We start from the raw sequence: 17,547 nt of genomic DNA, 5'->3' as shown, positions 1-17,547 counted from the left end.
ATTGATTATTTACCTGAGCCCATTGAACCTACCTGTGCAACACAAGCTGTTCAACATCCTCACTGGAAATAAGCAATAGTCGATCAGTTTGCTACTTAAACAATGAATCAAACCTCAAAATTGGGTCATCACTATCCCCCTGGTGGCACTGGTTTTAGGTACAAAGCTAGATTAGCAACCAAAGACTTTACTTAGAGATCTGAATTCAATTTTCATGCAACATTTAGACCTGTAGGTAAACCTGTAACTTTAAGGTTAGACTTGACAATTTCTAATAGTTGACAACAGTAAACCTGTAACCTTCATCAGTTGGATGCCAACAATCAGCTGTACCCTATGACAAAGTCTAAACCAGATTATGCTTGCAGACACAAGAAAGCTATTTATGATCTAAAATGAACACCTAAGGCCTGATAATAAAATATGAGTAAAAATTATAAATATTTTCAAAAACTAAAAATTATTTTAATCAAATTTTGTCCTGAAACAACACGCAAGCAAAATAATAATGATAATAATAAGTACAAGATCCAGATCCAAAAGAACATTAATTTTCATCTTTCAACTTCATCAAAATTGGCCCAGATCCAAGAAATTGTTCATTAAATAACTAGTGGCAAAAAGATGACAAAAGAAAAAATAAAAAATGAATTTTAATTTATACAACTATACTGGGAAAACTATACCGAGAATGTGCAACAACAGTTCCAACTCAACTTGATAGGAGAACCTCTTGTCAAGTGGAAAATAGCAATGGATTAGAAGGTCCTCGAGTATTTCCTGATTTCATACATGATTGAAGATATGGACACAAGATCCTTGTTCAGGGCAGTACCACCATTGATCCTCTTTATGCAATCTGAAAGTCTGGTATAGTAAAGCAGGAGCTGAGTCAATGCAGCCCTTAAGATCTCCATTCCACACAAAAAGTTGCTAAAGGACGTTATCACATCTTTGTGCATCAGTTCTATTGCAGCCTTCCATCTGCTGGCAAAATCCTTAACAAGTGGCTCGACTTCGGCAACAGTTATAGGCCTCTCAGAGCTAGCATTAGGATCCTCCGCTGATAAATAACTTCCACATGAGTCATATCTCCTCATAATAGAGGGTGCAAGTGAGACAAATTGACTCATGAGTACTTGGAATGGAATCAGAAAATACTCAAGCTCGACTCTAATCAATCTTAATATGAGTGAGAGAAGTTTGTCTTATAATATACTTAATTTGAGTGATTCACGAGTCTAATCGAGTGTAATATTTTATGTCTACGGTGCAAATATTCAAGCTTGAGTTTAATTTTAGTTTGATTTTAATCTAGCCTACTCAAGTTTAGCTCGAGTAACTTGAGTACTCTTTTGAGTGGCACTACGCTTCGAAAAATAAAGCTCAATTATGCTCAAACTAAGGTTCTACTCTCAAGTTTTAATTTCCCGTCAAACTGAAGCTTTTTATTAAGTCAACTTAACTCGATTACAATCTCAACACATTTGGCAGAATATGTACCAAGGAGATCAACTTGGAATACTTACAGGCTCGAGTCTTCACAAACTTAATCAAATCACTAAAATGCTCCACTAGCAATTCTTCCTGCATGGTTAATGGATGAAGGAAAGGTAAGCTGCAAATATAAAGGTGGAAACAGAAGTGTGACAGCACCTGAACAAATCCATAACCAACTTTAGCTCTCTCCCTACGATCCCCCTGCGTATCCTAGAACCTATCCCACAATTTTTACTGATTTAAAAGTACAATGCAAAATGGCCAATAGGCCCTTCACCAAAAGGCATGTGTTTGTTTATGCATCAAACATGCAGGTTTGACACAATAAAAACCTGCATATTGCCACAATAGTTCTTTTCAATCACAGTGCGAGAGATGAGGAACAGTGGCCACCATCAAATAAGAATGTAATGCCACTATGGACACTAAAATTTTCTAAAAGAGGGATCATTTAAGCAAAATGAATCTGTTGCACTAAAAATTAATAATGGTGTAGTATATGCAGTGTGATAAATGAAAGAGGATGCCAAGGTTTTAACTAAAATTTGAACTATGGTCATGCTCTTGACACATAATAAAGAGGGTAATCATTGCATATGCAACACTCCACCAGCCTGCCCAACCTAAGAATCACTATGAGGCAACGTGGTTTAAGTACACATCAAAACAGGTCCCTTACCACAAATAATCCTGTGTTACTCTTTAGCAGCTCCTCAAAGTGCAGTTGAAATTTACCGCCTTCAGGACCAGCTTCCTAGAATCCAGTAACAAAAGTCAAAAAAGATTGAAATCAAAGCAATTAAGGTCTAACAGCTATTCGACATATACTACAAACAGATAAATCACTTCTTCAAGAGATTAGTGTCCAACAAAAAGAACTCAACCAAAATTTTAACCTCAACTGTGATTAATTTTTCAGATTGACAAGAAAAGTCCTATCGAGATCAAGGTTAAGTACAATAAAACAGAAGAATCTGAGTACCAATATTTACCTTCAGCACTGCAATTGTCATGTCATAGTTGTTTATAAGAAACACAATTTGTAACTTTGGTTTTGAAAACAATTTTGCAAGCTTCATAAGGACATCGTCAACAGCCATTCTCAATCGTTCCATATTCAATTCAAGCTGCATATTTTGAGGGTAAAATGTTTAGATGATTAAGATCATCAAAAGACTCATAAACAGCAGTTTTATGAATTATTCCATTGTATCTAACCTGCCCATCTCCATATTCAACATTGAGATGAATAAGAGAAGCTGTAAATTCAGCATAACGCCTCATGACATAATGAGGATGAATATCATCTTCCCATAACAGCTTCACATTTGCATTTCGCAGACTGCCGAGGTGCATGTCAAATACCATCTTAAAACGAGGCCAGAGAGAAATGTTAACCTGTTCAGATTCAGTTGACAGTTAGCTCTACAATCAAATTTTGACATCACATAAGCTGAAGACGACCACAATTTTCACAACAACAGAAGTCAATAGTGCATTGAGAAACAAAAACTTCTGTTTGTTATCCATAAGCACCAGTTACATACTAGTTCTTCTTTCCCTCATTTTTTTGCCATAAGGGAAAAAAAACTCGGGCTTTCCATATCACAATGCTTATTGCCTCCAAGAGTTCATACAAATATGCACTTATATTAAAGTTCCATGTGAACACTAAGGGCCCCTTAAGGATAGCCACTAGTAGACTTGAAAATTTTGGACACAACCCGCTAACTCAATACAGAGTTAAGTGGGTTTGAGTCTTGTATAATTATGTTTGTGTGAAAATCGTGTCAAACCGTTTATGACACAATTACTCCTCATATCTAACCCATTTAAACTCATTAATTGAATTATTAATATTTAAAATACATAAAATAACTTATTATTCGTGTTTATAAGGTTAATCGTAACTAAATAAATTAACCATGTCGTGTCTAAACAGGTTAATTATATTTAAAGATGTTAACCGTGTAATAACATATTGTGTTCATGTCAATCCATTTATCTGCTATATCATTACCTTTACACAACACGATTACAATATACTAACATGAATTGCCAGCCCTACCAAGACATTAAATATGTAGAATTTAAAAAAGCATAAAAAAAAGCTAAATTTGGAGAAAATCGTCAAGAATGCAAGAGATGTAAAATTATTTATCACAAACAGAAGATAACAAACCTTGTCTAGATATGAATCCAAGCATGGAATCCTTCGCCGAGACATGATAAGCTACAAAAGGAAACTAAAATGTCACAATTGGAAATTACTTGCAAAACACAAAATTACAAGGTAAAGCCTAAACTTGTCAGAGAACAAGCTGCATAAAGATTTAATGTGACTGACATATATGATGTGTTCAGGTTAAGAAGCATCAAAGTCAATGAGCCTAAGAAACTAATACACCACTCAACATACTGTAAACCACCATATGTTATCTAAATCAAAGATGACATAACAGAGGGAGGGTAACAGCAGAGAGACCTAGAAGTTTGATGTCAAGTGTTCCTAAACCTGAATGAATGAATCATAAATGAGTTGCACTTGCAAATGGTTTAACCAAATATGCTCTGGCAACATAAAACATTGAATCAGAGAAAAAAGCACTAATGGTAGGCATACTAAGATGATGACCCTAGGTCAGACAAGAAATGTAAACAATAAAAACGTTCCCCATTTTATGGCATTGCTATCAGCGCTCATACAACAAAACATCCGTTACAGCACATGACATGCATGAGAACAAGTGGCAGCAGAAGAAAGAATAACATATTGTAGAGGCTTTACTTTGTTTTGGACATTTACAAGCAATGGTTCTCTTTAATCTAATAATCACCACATTAACGTCAGCCACTAAAAGCCATGGGAAATGTGTACATAAGGAACCCAGTTTATCATAACATTCATGAATCCCTTGACATAAATAAGATTTATCGTGTAGTCTACCACGAAGTTAATGCAACACAAGTAGCATAGGAGTCTACTAATGTGCCCACCAGTGTGAAGGCTTAAATACAATCATTAGTTCCACAAACAACAAACTGCCTAAAAGAGAATTATAAATATAAAAGAACTTGGACAAATCACCTGGTGCTGGTGTATTATGCGTATCATAAGCATAAGGCCAATAGCATCATAACAATTTGGAAGTATAGAATTGAAGTGTTCATCAATGACAGCAAATGGACCTGAAGATATGTTAGCACACAAGTAGTCATTAGCAACTCCCTCTGTATCCTGAAGATATGATAATAAGCTGACATAGAGCTTCAAGATCACTGATAATGTCCTACATTTTGACAATTGCTGCTCATATGAAGGATTACCGTACAACATAAAACTACATTACAAGTATCCATGAAAGTCTAACAATAATCCTAGTCAATTATGTAGAAATTCTGCACTTTACCGGCAAAAATATCATAAAATATGGACTCCTCCCCAAAGAACTCATCACAAAAAAGATACCTGCCCAATGCAAATAGGACAAAGGAGGAAAACATTAAACACATATATGACTCTGGACTTAAATTAGCTGACAGTCAGAAGCAAAAGCAGGGAGTAAAGGGTACTCAGAAGTTGCTGTATCCATTAGCAGTTTGTGCAAGCTCCTGAAGAGGACCTCATATGGATACTTTAAAGAGCTGGCTTCGGCAATATGTGGAATAAGTGCAGGTTGATCAATTTCCTGTAAAACAATGCAAACCATGGAATCAATCCAAACAAAAAATCAAGAGTTAAAAAACAAATAAACATGGCTATTAATCAATTTCCTGAAGCCAATAAATATAAGCCACAAACTCAAGCTCTCAAATCAAGGACATAAGAGTCTAGAAACAATCCACACCATTAGTACATCTGGCATGCAGGTATCTTCAAATTTTCAACAGCTTTAGGCTAATTTCTTTTAGCTTAATTAGATATAGAAGACAGGTAAAAACTTAGCCAACAAGACTAACTTACACAACTAATCTAAGTAACATTAAGAAGATTTTGCCTAAAGCTAATATAGCATGATTATCTAAAACCACTGTTTTACCAGCTATCAATTTGTCCATTGGTGCATTATATTAGTACAGGAATAAATGGTATATAGATTTTGGCAACCTTATTTGAGGTGCAACTCATGGCAATAATAGAAGGAACAAAAATAAGTTCCAAAGGTTTCAGAGAATCCATGGCATTGATGGTCGTCCCAGGTCATATATCTACCGAAACCAAGAAAGGAAGAGAAAGTCGCTCCAGAAATCGTTGATTACCATGTCAATCTGTTTGGAGAGATCTTTCTAATAATTCTGTACCTATCCCCATTTTCATGAAATCAAATTCAAATACACAAAGGCATCTTTTAGCTTTTGTCTCATGCAAAAGAGACAAGCTGATAAAGATATGTTTTCTAATTTTTTTCATGGACCAACAAGTTTACTAAGGCCATGACCCATGTACCGCATCTAATCAATGGATTAGATGAAGACAATACACAAGCAGCCAGCAAGGTAAAGAAGACCATCAAATACTTCCTCTCCTGCAAAACCCAAACCCTTCAAATGCTCAGCTAGTCCTCTCACCATAATTTCCTCATAAAGTGAAGCTAATGAACTTGTCATTAGGTTACTAACAAATACAATCACCTATAGCACTCAAAAGCTCATGAGTACTTCTCCCTAGCTACATGAGAGAAGAAATAGGCAATCTGCTGAGTTACTACAATATTACACATCAGCACCAACAAAACAAGGTTACTTTTCTGAATCAACTTTGAATAAGCTAGTATCCAACTATCCAACAAAGAGGAGGCAGCATGGAGGAAGGAAGAGTAAGCACACAAGCACTTGAGCACTAACTCTTGAATTTAATGAACTGAGAATTAGCTATTAACAAGATGAGACTAATCCATCATGAACAAAAACCCTATGCTCTCCAAGGGAATCTTATTCTAAACCAGTTTGATACACCGTCTTGATCATTCGAAGACAAACAATGCAGGACATTAAAAGCGAAATTGATAAGAAAAGTATTCATGATAGCAAGCCTAGTGAAATTTCAAAAACTACTATAAACTTAAAATGCATATGCATTCATGTACATGCAGGGAGCAAGTCACACAAAAGAATAGAATAGTAAAGCATTGTTAAGAGTCATTTTGAGTTATGAACAAGCTAGTTGGGGATAAAAAACTGTGTAAAGCACTTTTATATCTACAGTGTCCAGCGGATTTAACTTTGTCATAGAATTTTTTTATCTAAAACAATTACACATTAAATCAAATTCTTATATTATACTCACAATATTGCTTATGTAAATGATATGTCTGTTATGTGAACTTTCTAAAAGAATACTTGAAAGGGGTTAAAAAAAAGTGAATGATTCTGAAAGACTTACAATTGAAAATTATTCACTGAGGGGCTAATTAATAAACTAACTGCAAACTATTAAATAGATGATAAAAATAACCAAGTTGACTATCAGAACCTTTAAAACATTTAATCTCTCCCCCAATGCAAAAACAGCAGAACGGTTTTTCAGTGGTTCCCTTCCTCTTGAAAAAAGACTAGTGCTTCTGGTCTCCACACCAATCAAATCATTAGAAGTTGCAATATCTAACTGTAATTTCTCCAATGCTTGAATGTAAGCTCGGAAATGTGCACTTAGAACCTGTAAAGGGTGCAAAACCATTCAGTCCTTATGAAAAATCACTTGTACTGAAGTACCTCAGATATTAGCATCCTCATCTTTTACAACATGCAAACTGAGTAAGCTATTAAAACACGGTCATCTGATGCACATGCAACAATAACAGAAAAAGAGTACATGTGACACATGTAGATTGACTAAAACTAAATTTTGATAACACAGCCACCACCATGATCTTCCAAGTTACTTATAAGGTAAGTAAGGTACAGCTTTACAGGTACAGTAGGGAGAGGGAAGAGAGAGATAGAGAGTGAGAAAGGGAAGAGCTAAATCACTGTCTTCTACTCCAGTCGTTAAATCTGCATTCAAAGCTTGAGCTGAGCTACCCGGTTCACTTCAGAAAGGAAGCATTGCAGCTTAGCCCTTGCTCTTTTCACACACTAAAGCTAGTGCAGCCTTATCACTTAGTCTTGGTCATTAGAAAATAGCCAATAAAGTTAAGCTTGATATAGAGCCTGTTAGCCCATGCCAGAGGACCTCAGCTCAGATACACAGGATGGAAATAAAGCATGCAGCCTAGTTCACAATAGAGCCCAATGGGAAAGTTTTAACCACTAAGAAATCAAGTAACATGCCTTATCGCAGCAAATTTCCTCTTTTCCAACTGGTGCTTATGGCAGCAAAATCCAGCTACAAGGAAGGGCTTTCCAGATTGAAAGAAGTAAGGGAACCATCCAAATGATAAGCCAGTTATGACAGAATATAGGTATTTGCAGAAAATTGGGACAAAGTTAAGCTCTCAATTTCCAAATTAGATGGGCCACCAGAGCTCCAATATATGAAGCAACTAGCATTATGTAAGAAATTTAAAAAAAAAATTGCTAACCAATACCAAAGACAAAAAGTTAGATATGCTATCAGGATAAGCAAGAAAAATAGAGGGTGGTTTGTAGTCTTTTTAGGTATCCAAGATCTCAATTGAAAATCCTGTAAATTGACATTTAGCTGGGAAGGTGACATGCATTTTGTCTTAAATCTTCCCAATAAATGCCAAGAAAAATCTTTTAGCAAATCATGCTCTAATTCAGGATAAATATTTTGCTGATAAATTTTTGAGTGTCATGAGAATCTGAAATCATTGTATGGGCCAACTCTATAACATCAGTTATAGCTGCAGCAAAAGAGTAGACAACACATCCTTAAAAATTGACTTATCAGCACAAATGTGCTGACTATTAAGGAATCTGGCAAAGTTACTATTACTAAGTTGTGTGTTTATTTATAAGCACATGACAATTTTTAATGGCATCTTACATCCTAATAGGGCATTATAGCAGGAAGGATTCTCCATGAGAACAAGGCATAATTAGCAGGTAAACTGAGTTGCATGATAAAATTCTTAACGGGAAGAGTGGGAAGAGAAGTAAACACAGTGGTAGCCTCTCCCTTGATTGGAAAACATTTCAACAGAGGGCAAGGATTTGGAGGTATGCATGTACCTTCTACCCTTCCAAAACCCCATTTTTTCGAAGCTCCAAATTGAGAGGGGAAAGTTGGCACATTAAAATTTTAGTATTGTGCTGACAAAGTTACCCTTGTTTTGACATATTTTGCTAATTTAAAAAAAGGCATAATTGTAAATTTATACAATTAGTTATTCTTTCCGTTCTTTTCCACTCTTTAACTAAACAAGGTTTCTAACATAACGCCTTCCATTCCTTTCCCTCTCCCTTTTAGAGTAAAGCCGAACAAGGGGAACTATACCTCTGTCCCCCTCTTCGCCTCTTACCCCATTCCTTCTCCTCCTAGTTCCCAAACATAGTGCAAATCCGTATGAGCTACATACAGCTTCTTTATTACCAATAAAAGAAAACATAAATTAAGTTGATTAAACTGATCTTTTAAAAACAAAAATAGGAACACAGAGAAAAACAAAAGATAGAAATCAAAGCTCTAAAGCCTTCACCTTATTCATTGTGTCAATATATGCTGCACGAACTTCACCATACACCTCTTTGCTATGTTCTTTGAGGAAGGAAATGACATACCTAAAATTCCAGGTTATTATCCATCAAATTACGGCAAACATGCAGTTTATGAAAAAAATAAGCTCCGCATTTATACAATTCATGAAAAATGTAAACATGAGATGAATTGACTACTAAAATAACAACAAAATTGAAGTGGACAAAGAAAGAGCAAATGGTTTTACACATACAGAAAAACAAAAAAAAAAGATATTAAAAATTAAATGTATTAATACCCCTCTGTCATTAAGTCAGTCCACCTTTCTTGTACTGATTGTTCCATGTGTTTGTCAAATACTTATATTTTGACAAGTATTTATTCCTACATTAACTAATATATGCCATATTCTAACTCACAGCATCAAGTTAAAACAAACATTAAATATTAAGTAAAAAAGTAGTGCTTATCAAACTAGAATCACAATTTAACTAAAAAGTAGTGTTAGCTTAAACTCAGTGCCCATGAAAGTAGACTATATTGTTAGTCATGTGGAGTGACAGCAAATAGATCTAAGCATCATAGTGTTGAACACAACAGGAACATTAAATGAGCTGCCAAAGAAATTCATAGAGGAACCTTACTTGTACTTTAAAAGAACATTTTGTTGAAGGATCTGGATGTTTGTCTTTGGTTTCCTCAGTGCTTGAAGCTTTTGAACAATAAAATCAAACACCTATATAAAAATGATAGATGAAGAGTATTTCTTTATACTTGAAGATAGACAGGGATGAAAAGCATTCTTTAAACTCTCTAGTGATAAGGTTTGTAGTGAAATTTGAGTTAAAAGTAAGGAACAGATCAGTACTACATTATCAATTGGCATCTTCTAAAAACCCATTTAAAATTGACATCATGATATTAATCAGAAAAAATAAGACAAGTTTTATTTGAAATATATATATGAACTCCAAGACACGATAGATATTAGTCTATGCCCAACAAAAACTGGACAAAAGCACTTTATATGGTGGAAAATTCAAAGCCAATTCCCAACAATATCAGCAAGACATATTCAAACTCTAAGTTTTCTTACACAGGTCAGAGTTAAGTCAAATCTAAAATCTGTAGGATAAAATGTAGGTGCTGAATTAAGATTACGTCTAGGAATTCGTATATTTAAAAAATCAGTTGTTTGATAAAAAAGAAATACTGAATGACCATATGTTTCAGTTTTTGAACAAGAGATCTGTTCTTTGCTAAACATGATTGAACTTGTAAACAGCTTTTAAGCCTCAATGAAAAAGTAAATAAAATTCTGCAACAACTAGAAAATTTGACCATGGACCTCCAGACACAGAATGAGAGGTAAACTAAAAATCATCTCTGGAATGTCCACAAGAATATTCCAAACAGGAAATATACTCAATATAGAATGATATGCATGATGATAGATAGAGGGTTGTTAAAAAAAAAAAAAACTTGATCTTTTTTGGTAGAAGTCACCCATATAACATAGGAGTAACTACTCAATGTCATCCATGCATGAGGTGAATCAAGTTAACCTTTGATACTGCTTTCTGCCTCAATTTTTCAAGCTCAGGCTGAACATCTTTCAGCGCTTTTGAAGCTTTAACCATTGGATCCACTTCAACAAACTTCAGCTTCTTGCTTAGAATGTCAAGAGTTCTCATATATTCATCGTTGACCTGAAAGAAAATGCCACTGAGAGTACATTAGCAAAAATGGAAAATGTATAATACACCAGAACTTTGAGGATACTAATAGCTGAATTCAGAAAGACATACAGGAGCATATAAGTTCAAGAAATAAAGACCAAGTTATGAATTACTACAAAGAAACATTGTACGTAGAGAACAAAGCAGTTACTCCTGCCACACAAATATAAAAAGACATGCTTAATCCACAAAACAGATAAAGAAGATCAAAACAAGCCCTTACCCTAGTGAGCTTGACTACATGAATCATTTTACACCATTGTGCTCTATTTAGAACCATGTTTTAAGTAAGACCGATAAAAGTAAGGTTCTTATTTTCTAGTTTCCACCTGTGACTTTATTGGACGTCTCCTTTGACATAGCGTCCTTATTATCTCACATCTTCTGACAGAATGATTACTAAGCCTTCAATTCACATGTCCAAACCACCTTAAACATATCTCCCCCATTTTGTCCTCAGTTGGTGTGATCCCCCACCCTTGATGAGATGCATTCGTTTAGTTCACAAAATACAAAGGAAAAGAAATACTTGGGGGTTCTGCAGGTGTGTGCTATATAGATAGATAGATAGATAGATAGATAGAGAGAGAGAGAGAGAGAGAGAAAGAGACGCTAAAAGAGGAGAAGGAGGTGGAGAAGGTGGCGTAGTGTGCAAATTTCTGGTTTTTTCATCTTAAGTAAATGTCCTTGTATGCAGCATTACACATAAATTACTTAATTGAAAACACTTAAAAAGAGTTACACCAGATGTAGAACTCTCTCTAATCTATATGGAAACTTCTTCAGTTCATATTCCCTCATAAAATCTTAAAAAGATCACCTCAGAAAAGATTAGGCGACTGATGAAACTCCTAATATTTGTATAACCATATTTTGGCCTCATAGGAACAATATCCAAAGACATTTTTTAGCAAAGACAATTAGCAAGAAATTTCAATATTCACATGAGAATTAGGTGGGCAAACAGAAACCATAAATACCTCCCCATCAACAATTATGTCAACCATCCTTGGAGGTACTATAATGTCTTCAACAAATTTGGCCAGCTTCGATTCTGCCACCTATTTGAAAAACAACCGATGAATAAGCATTATTGTATCATTCTAAGAAAACTACAATTGAATGGAAAGAAAAGAATAGCATTTAATGGGACCAGACTGGTGCAAAGGATCAGAGTTGACAATGGTAGTAGTAAACTTATTTTATTTGATTTACAGATGAAACGAAGACAATAATAGCATCCGTAGTCCCAGTCTGTAATCTACACAACATTAATAAGACATTTTGAGGTGCGCTAATCTGCATCAACTTGATTTGTAAGGTGGAGTTCCTCCAGGTTGCACCCCATCACCAAGGAGAGGGAAAAAGAGAAGAAAGCAAGGGAAGATAAAAAGGGTAAGTCTTCAACATGAATAAAGCACGTATACCTATACAATCATTTCTTAAAGGCTCATTTTCTCTATCTTTTCAAAATTTAGGCAAGATACAAGGTGACAAGTACTGTTCATCCAAAAGATCAACACACCAGGCATTTAAGCTAAGTCCAAGCAAACAAACAAAGACCTACTGTCTGTAAAGGAAACATACCTTGCGATTCTTTAGCTTTAGACCCATATCCATAGACTTCTCTTGTAGTATTTTTATGTCTGAACTTATTGAACCAATCTCAGCCTGGCACAATGTTAAAACATATTACTGATTCTGACACCAATATATATTCACAACATACAACTCCACTATGACAACAAATTAACTCTTAAAATCTTGTAATGTAATTGAAAAAAAGTAAAACTGATTTGCAAGAGGTATAAAGAAATTGAGCAGCAAGTAGCAATAATAAGCCTAACAAATCCTGTGCACACACATCTAAGCATGACAAAAAGATTAAACAAATAGAATCATTTAATTTAGGGTTAATTACACATTTGGTTCCCGAGCTATGATCAAATGTTCGATTTGGTATGTAAAGTTTAAAAATTCACAATTAGGTTCAAACTTTGCTTCTGTTAAATAGCTTGCACCTGAGACATTGTCTGTTAGTCAAATAGGTGACATTGACAAAAAACAACAAATAGGAGTGTGCCATGTGTCTAACTCCTATTTGCCATTTGTTTCCATGCCACCCATTTGACTATCAGAGTTAGTGAGGTGCGCAATGTGTTTAACAGAATAAAAGTTGGAGAACTTAATTGCGAATTTATTTTCTTCACCTACCAAAATGTTAATTTCACTATAGTTTGGGTATCAAATGTGTAATTAACCCTTTAGTTTCCCTCCTATGTTAAGATTCGAATGCATCTTAGTATACTTATCTTGCTGAACTTATTTCCGGTCAATCACCACAAGTACTAGCAAGAGAAAAAAAATCAAGGCCATATAAATTCCATGCTTTAAAATAACTGCAGAAATGAAAACAAGCAATTCCAACAGTGGAGCAGCTTACATCAGAATGCTATTCAGAGTTTATAGAGTGTCTTTTGCATATTCAACCATTTATAAACATTACCCTGTAACCCCTCTAACACTTTAGCAATATAAGGATCCAGATTAAAAGACCCAGATATGCTGAAAACAGCCCTGAGCACAAAGAGTTAATAGAAGCAACAAATTGTTCACCCTAATGATAAGTTAAGGACTACAGAGCTTTTCAAGAAAGGTCATCATGATCAAACCCTCTGACTGAAAACTTAGAGTGCTGCCTGATTCCTTAAACTAACCTGTAGTTCACAAGGCATTATAACTATTTTCAGACTACAACTTGACCTGATTGGACTACTTTCAAAAAGCCTTGAGGTTGCAAATTAACTGAATTTCACATTTGCCTCAATGTAACTAGCCAGGCAGCACAAGCTCAAAGGTCATTTCAAGACTATGCTATAGGAAATCAAATCAAATCAATATTGCTCTCCAGTTTGCAGTTTTACTCAAACGTAATTTATTTCTATTTAAGCATCTATACAATAACTAGGAAGTGCCACCTACTTACACACTTAAGAGTTTAAAAGTGGCCCTTTAAATCAATCTGGGAAAATGAAAAGTTTGCTAAGTTGTAGAACACTCAAACCTCACCTTTCATTGTTTAGTTGTGACCCCCACCCCCCACCCACCACCCCCCCCCCCCCCCCCCCAAAAAAAAAAAAAAAGCTACGAAAGCGAAGTATATAAAAGGATGTTCTAATGATAGAAAAGCATCAAATTGCTCAATTGTATTTCAGGAACTAGCATACCTGAAACCCACTGAGAAGGGTCTCCATTTGGGACAAGATGCTATCACAATCACGAATTTGATCATGGAGAGACACTAGATTATCACTTTCTTTTATATAATCCTGCATCACCTCAATACTTGAAATGCCAATTAATTAAATGATCCCTTGCCTTTGTACAAAAAGAATGATAAGAACAATAATGATAGTCCACCACAAAAAAGGAAGCAAAATAAGATGCCTGAAGATAATAAATGACGGTGTATGCCAAGATTACTTTTAAATTTCAACAAATGGCTTGGCAGCATAACAACCTTACAACATAAGGCACAAATAGCCTTGACAGAAACATTACGTGCTAATTACCACCTCTTTGTTACATGCTGTAAGAATGATTTAAGGCAAAAACAACAAATAGAAAACGCAATTAATGTGTGGACCAAGCATTAACATGCTCTAGTTTGTCCAAGGTAACTGTAAATCAAGTCAAGACAAAAACAAAGGCTTAGAAGCATCAAAAAGTGTACAGGGGGATATATCTTAAAAGAGATCACAAACCTGAATTGAATCCAACTCGACTTGTCGTAGGTTGTTCTCAACCCCCTTTGTATACTCCCTTAGTTTTATACCTTTGGACAATATATTTGCAACCACCTACATAATACATGCGAGGGAAGAAAACATATCTAAGCCTTTGCAGCTTAACCAACTCATTTTGCTAAATATAGTACACCACTGAACAAGCAATTATTTCATTTTCACTCATTGCATTTGTGGTCTAGGGATAACCTAAATCATTAGAATCCAAAACAATAAAAAATTACTTACATCATCATTTTTGCATTCTTCCAATTCTTGCTGAAGCCCCTCCAACGATATATCATCACTACAAACAAAAAAAGAAAGGGAAAATCAAACCTTAATACCCCTATGAAGAAGTCGGCACTTGTTGTCAGATTCAAGAGTTCTCAGAAACGAAAATGATATAAAGAACCTGCTGGTATCCTCCTCAACAATCAAGTCTCCAACAAACGTTCCAAAATCAAATACATTTTTGGGGGTCTCATTTGGGTGACTCTACAAAGATTGATAAGATAGAATTATAGCACTTAACATATTAATAACAACAATAAAACCCTAAAGCCTCGAAGAAAATTCCGTAGTATTGAACAATTAAATCAGCCGAAAGTGAAAAAAAAACTACTGCGTTGTTTGCTGCAACATCGGCCATCTTGTTCAACACCCAATACCTCAGTAGCTACGTTCCAACTGAAATAAAATTTAAATACAGCCAAAATTAGTTTTCTTCCATTTCTAGGCAACAACAGAATATAAAAATAAAAGAAAGGGAATTTGAAACTTGACCCAGATTCAGATCTTAGTTATCTAACAAAGCCTAGGAAATATTAGCATCTAAGACAGTTCAATTAACATTCCCGAATTAGCAAAATTAAAAGAAAATGCGAAAGATCGGGAGATATTAAAGAAGCACAGATCATAAATTCGAAAAGTGAAGAGAAGCTTCCAAAGCCTTACTCATCAATTTCTATGAAACCGAAATTTCAGATTCTAAGTGAATGCCTTGCTTGCTTCTGTCAAAGGGTCTCAAGGTTTTCAAAAAGAGAAAGAAGGGAGCTTGATTTGGTGAAACTAAACAGGTGGAAGTGCGAATAGAAGAGAGAGGAAGAAGAAAACAGAAGGATCGTGGATTATTTTTACAATTTTAGAAACCAAAATTATTTTTAAATAATTTGAAAACATATATAAAATAAAAAGAAATATGTAATAAATGAAAAGGTGAAAAATTTATTTGCTTAAATGGGAATTTAAGAATGATAGAATATTAAGAAATTTGTAAGTGATAAATTTTTTGGAGAGAGAATTTTTTAATATTGTAAGAAAAGGGTTAAAAATTTGAGAAAATGTAATTTTGAAATAAGATATTCATTTACTTTTGAAATAAAAGTTCAATTTTTTATTCAAGTGATATTTAAGAAAATTAAAAATAATAACAATAATGGTGAAAATTTTAACATAATAATGATAATAAAAACTAACCATTTCAAAGAAATTGGAAAAAAAGAAAAAAAAAACAGATCAAAGCTCTTTCATAAAATACCAATTAACGACTATTCTTAATTTTCATTGAAAAATATTGCAAAGATTTAGGAAAAGTTTTCAATATTTAAATAATAGGATAAAAAATAAAAAAAAATTGAATAATAACAATAAAGGGAAATTAAATTAAATATGAAACTAAGGATTATCTTACAAAGGTTAAAATTGAATAACACTAATCATATCTTAATGAGAATAGTGAGTTACTTTGTAGAACTAATCTATATAAATTAATCACACATTCCACATGGGTTTTAAGCTACCTGTATAACTACTCTGAAATACTCATACTTCACATGTTATATTATCCTTTTATGCAAATTCTAGAATAAAGGTGCTACTCTTGTGCCACATTCTACTACTTTGCTCCTTAGCAGCTTCTACTATTTTCAAGTATCAATCTTTGTTCTTCTTATATTCCCTTTCAAAAGGAGCATGGATATTAAGAAAGCTCATATTGTATAGTAAATACTAAAATTGTCTTGGTAAAAGCACTTTTGTAAATATGTCTACTATTTGGAGATTTGTTGGAACATAAAATGGATTAATAACTTTTGTAAATATGTCTCTCACTTCTTAGACTTCTAGCTAACTAGGCAGTCTTCTAGAAAAAGGCTAAATCTTGAATTATAACACCCTTCATAATCACTATCTAAATGTGCTTTTAGCTTAATTGCTTATTTAGTTGAAAACAAAATTCCTTGTTCAAGAGCTCCCATTAGACATCTAAGTAGTCATATTCCATTTTCTGAAAGGATCATAACTGGCACATGAACCTATATAGATAAAGCCCATTAAGTCCAAGCAAGCCTAAACCAATAATGTATGAGTTAGTCATCCATCGTATTTATATACGTTCCATTTACAGTTAAGAATATGCAAATAATTTACTAAGGCCACCACAATACGAAACTTCTAAATATAAAATGTAATTTTTATCGCATTTCATATAAATATTCACAATGATATAATAACTTATGGTCCGGCACAAATTTCGTACTTATATTGTTATGATTCATGCATTATAGTCTTATCATCCATTTACACCTACATCAAAGACTCAACATAATGTGATGAAGTATAAAAAAGTATGAGTATATCGACATTTATTTACATAACCAAGTTCTTTATCAACATAACAGTTTAAAGACTCGACTTAACACACTGCAAAGTGTAACAACACTAGAAGATTGGAAGGAAGGGTCTACCACACCTATCACGAATGAGTTGGCTACTATTCAACAAGTCATCTAGCCAAGCACGCTACTGATCTATAAACAAAATAGGGGAAAATAGAGTATCAGTTATAAAGACTCCATGAATGGATACAGGGAAAGAGATAAGCCAATGTAAAGAGTTTTTGTAATAAATCATACTTTGCAAA

At 34.2% G+C, this 17,547-nt stretch overlaps 1 protein-coding gene across 1 annotated transcript; it reads right to left on the bottom strand.

Moving 5' to 3' along the window:
• Positions 1–535: 535 nt before the first annotated feature.
• LOC110419046 (vacuolar protein sorting-associated protein 52 A) lies at positions 536–15,782 on the bottom strand. The gene is made up of 21 exons (XM_021431920.1): positions 15,582–15,782; positions 15,250–15,314; positions 15,040–15,122; positions 14,874–14,931; positions 14,604–14,699; positions 14,067–14,168; positions 12,427–12,510; positions 11,820–11,900; positions 10,666–10,809; positions 9,745–9,836; positions 9,102–9,183; positions 6,974–7,156; positions 5,074–5,189; positions 4,911–4,969; positions 4,589–4,689; positions 3,683–3,733; positions 2,719–2,898; positions 2,493–2,627; positions 2,180–2,254; positions 1,530–1,587; positions 536–1,063 (listed from the first exon to the last, which is right to left on the bottom strand). Exons 2-21 carry the CDS (start codon positions 15,274–15,276, stop codon positions 759–761), a joined length of 2,112 nt encoding a protein of 703 aa, XP_021287595.1. The 5' UTR covers positions 15,277–15,314; positions 15,582–15,782; the 3' UTR covers positions 536–758.
• Positions 15,783–17,547: the final 1,765 nt, after the last annotated feature.

Source organism: Theobroma umbraticum, unplaced genomic scaffold (genome assembly GCF_002168275.2).
Source record: "Theobroma umbraticum cultivar Fairchild unplaced genomic scaffold, ASM216827v3 scaffold_67.0, whole genome shotgun sequence".
Lineage (NCBI taxonomy): Eukaryota > Viridiplantae > Streptophyta > Magnoliopsida > Malvales > Malvaceae > Theobroma > Theobroma umbraticum.
The sequence above is the reverse complement of the archived record's forward strand: the minus strand, read 5'-3'. Positions and strand labels throughout refer to the sequence as shown.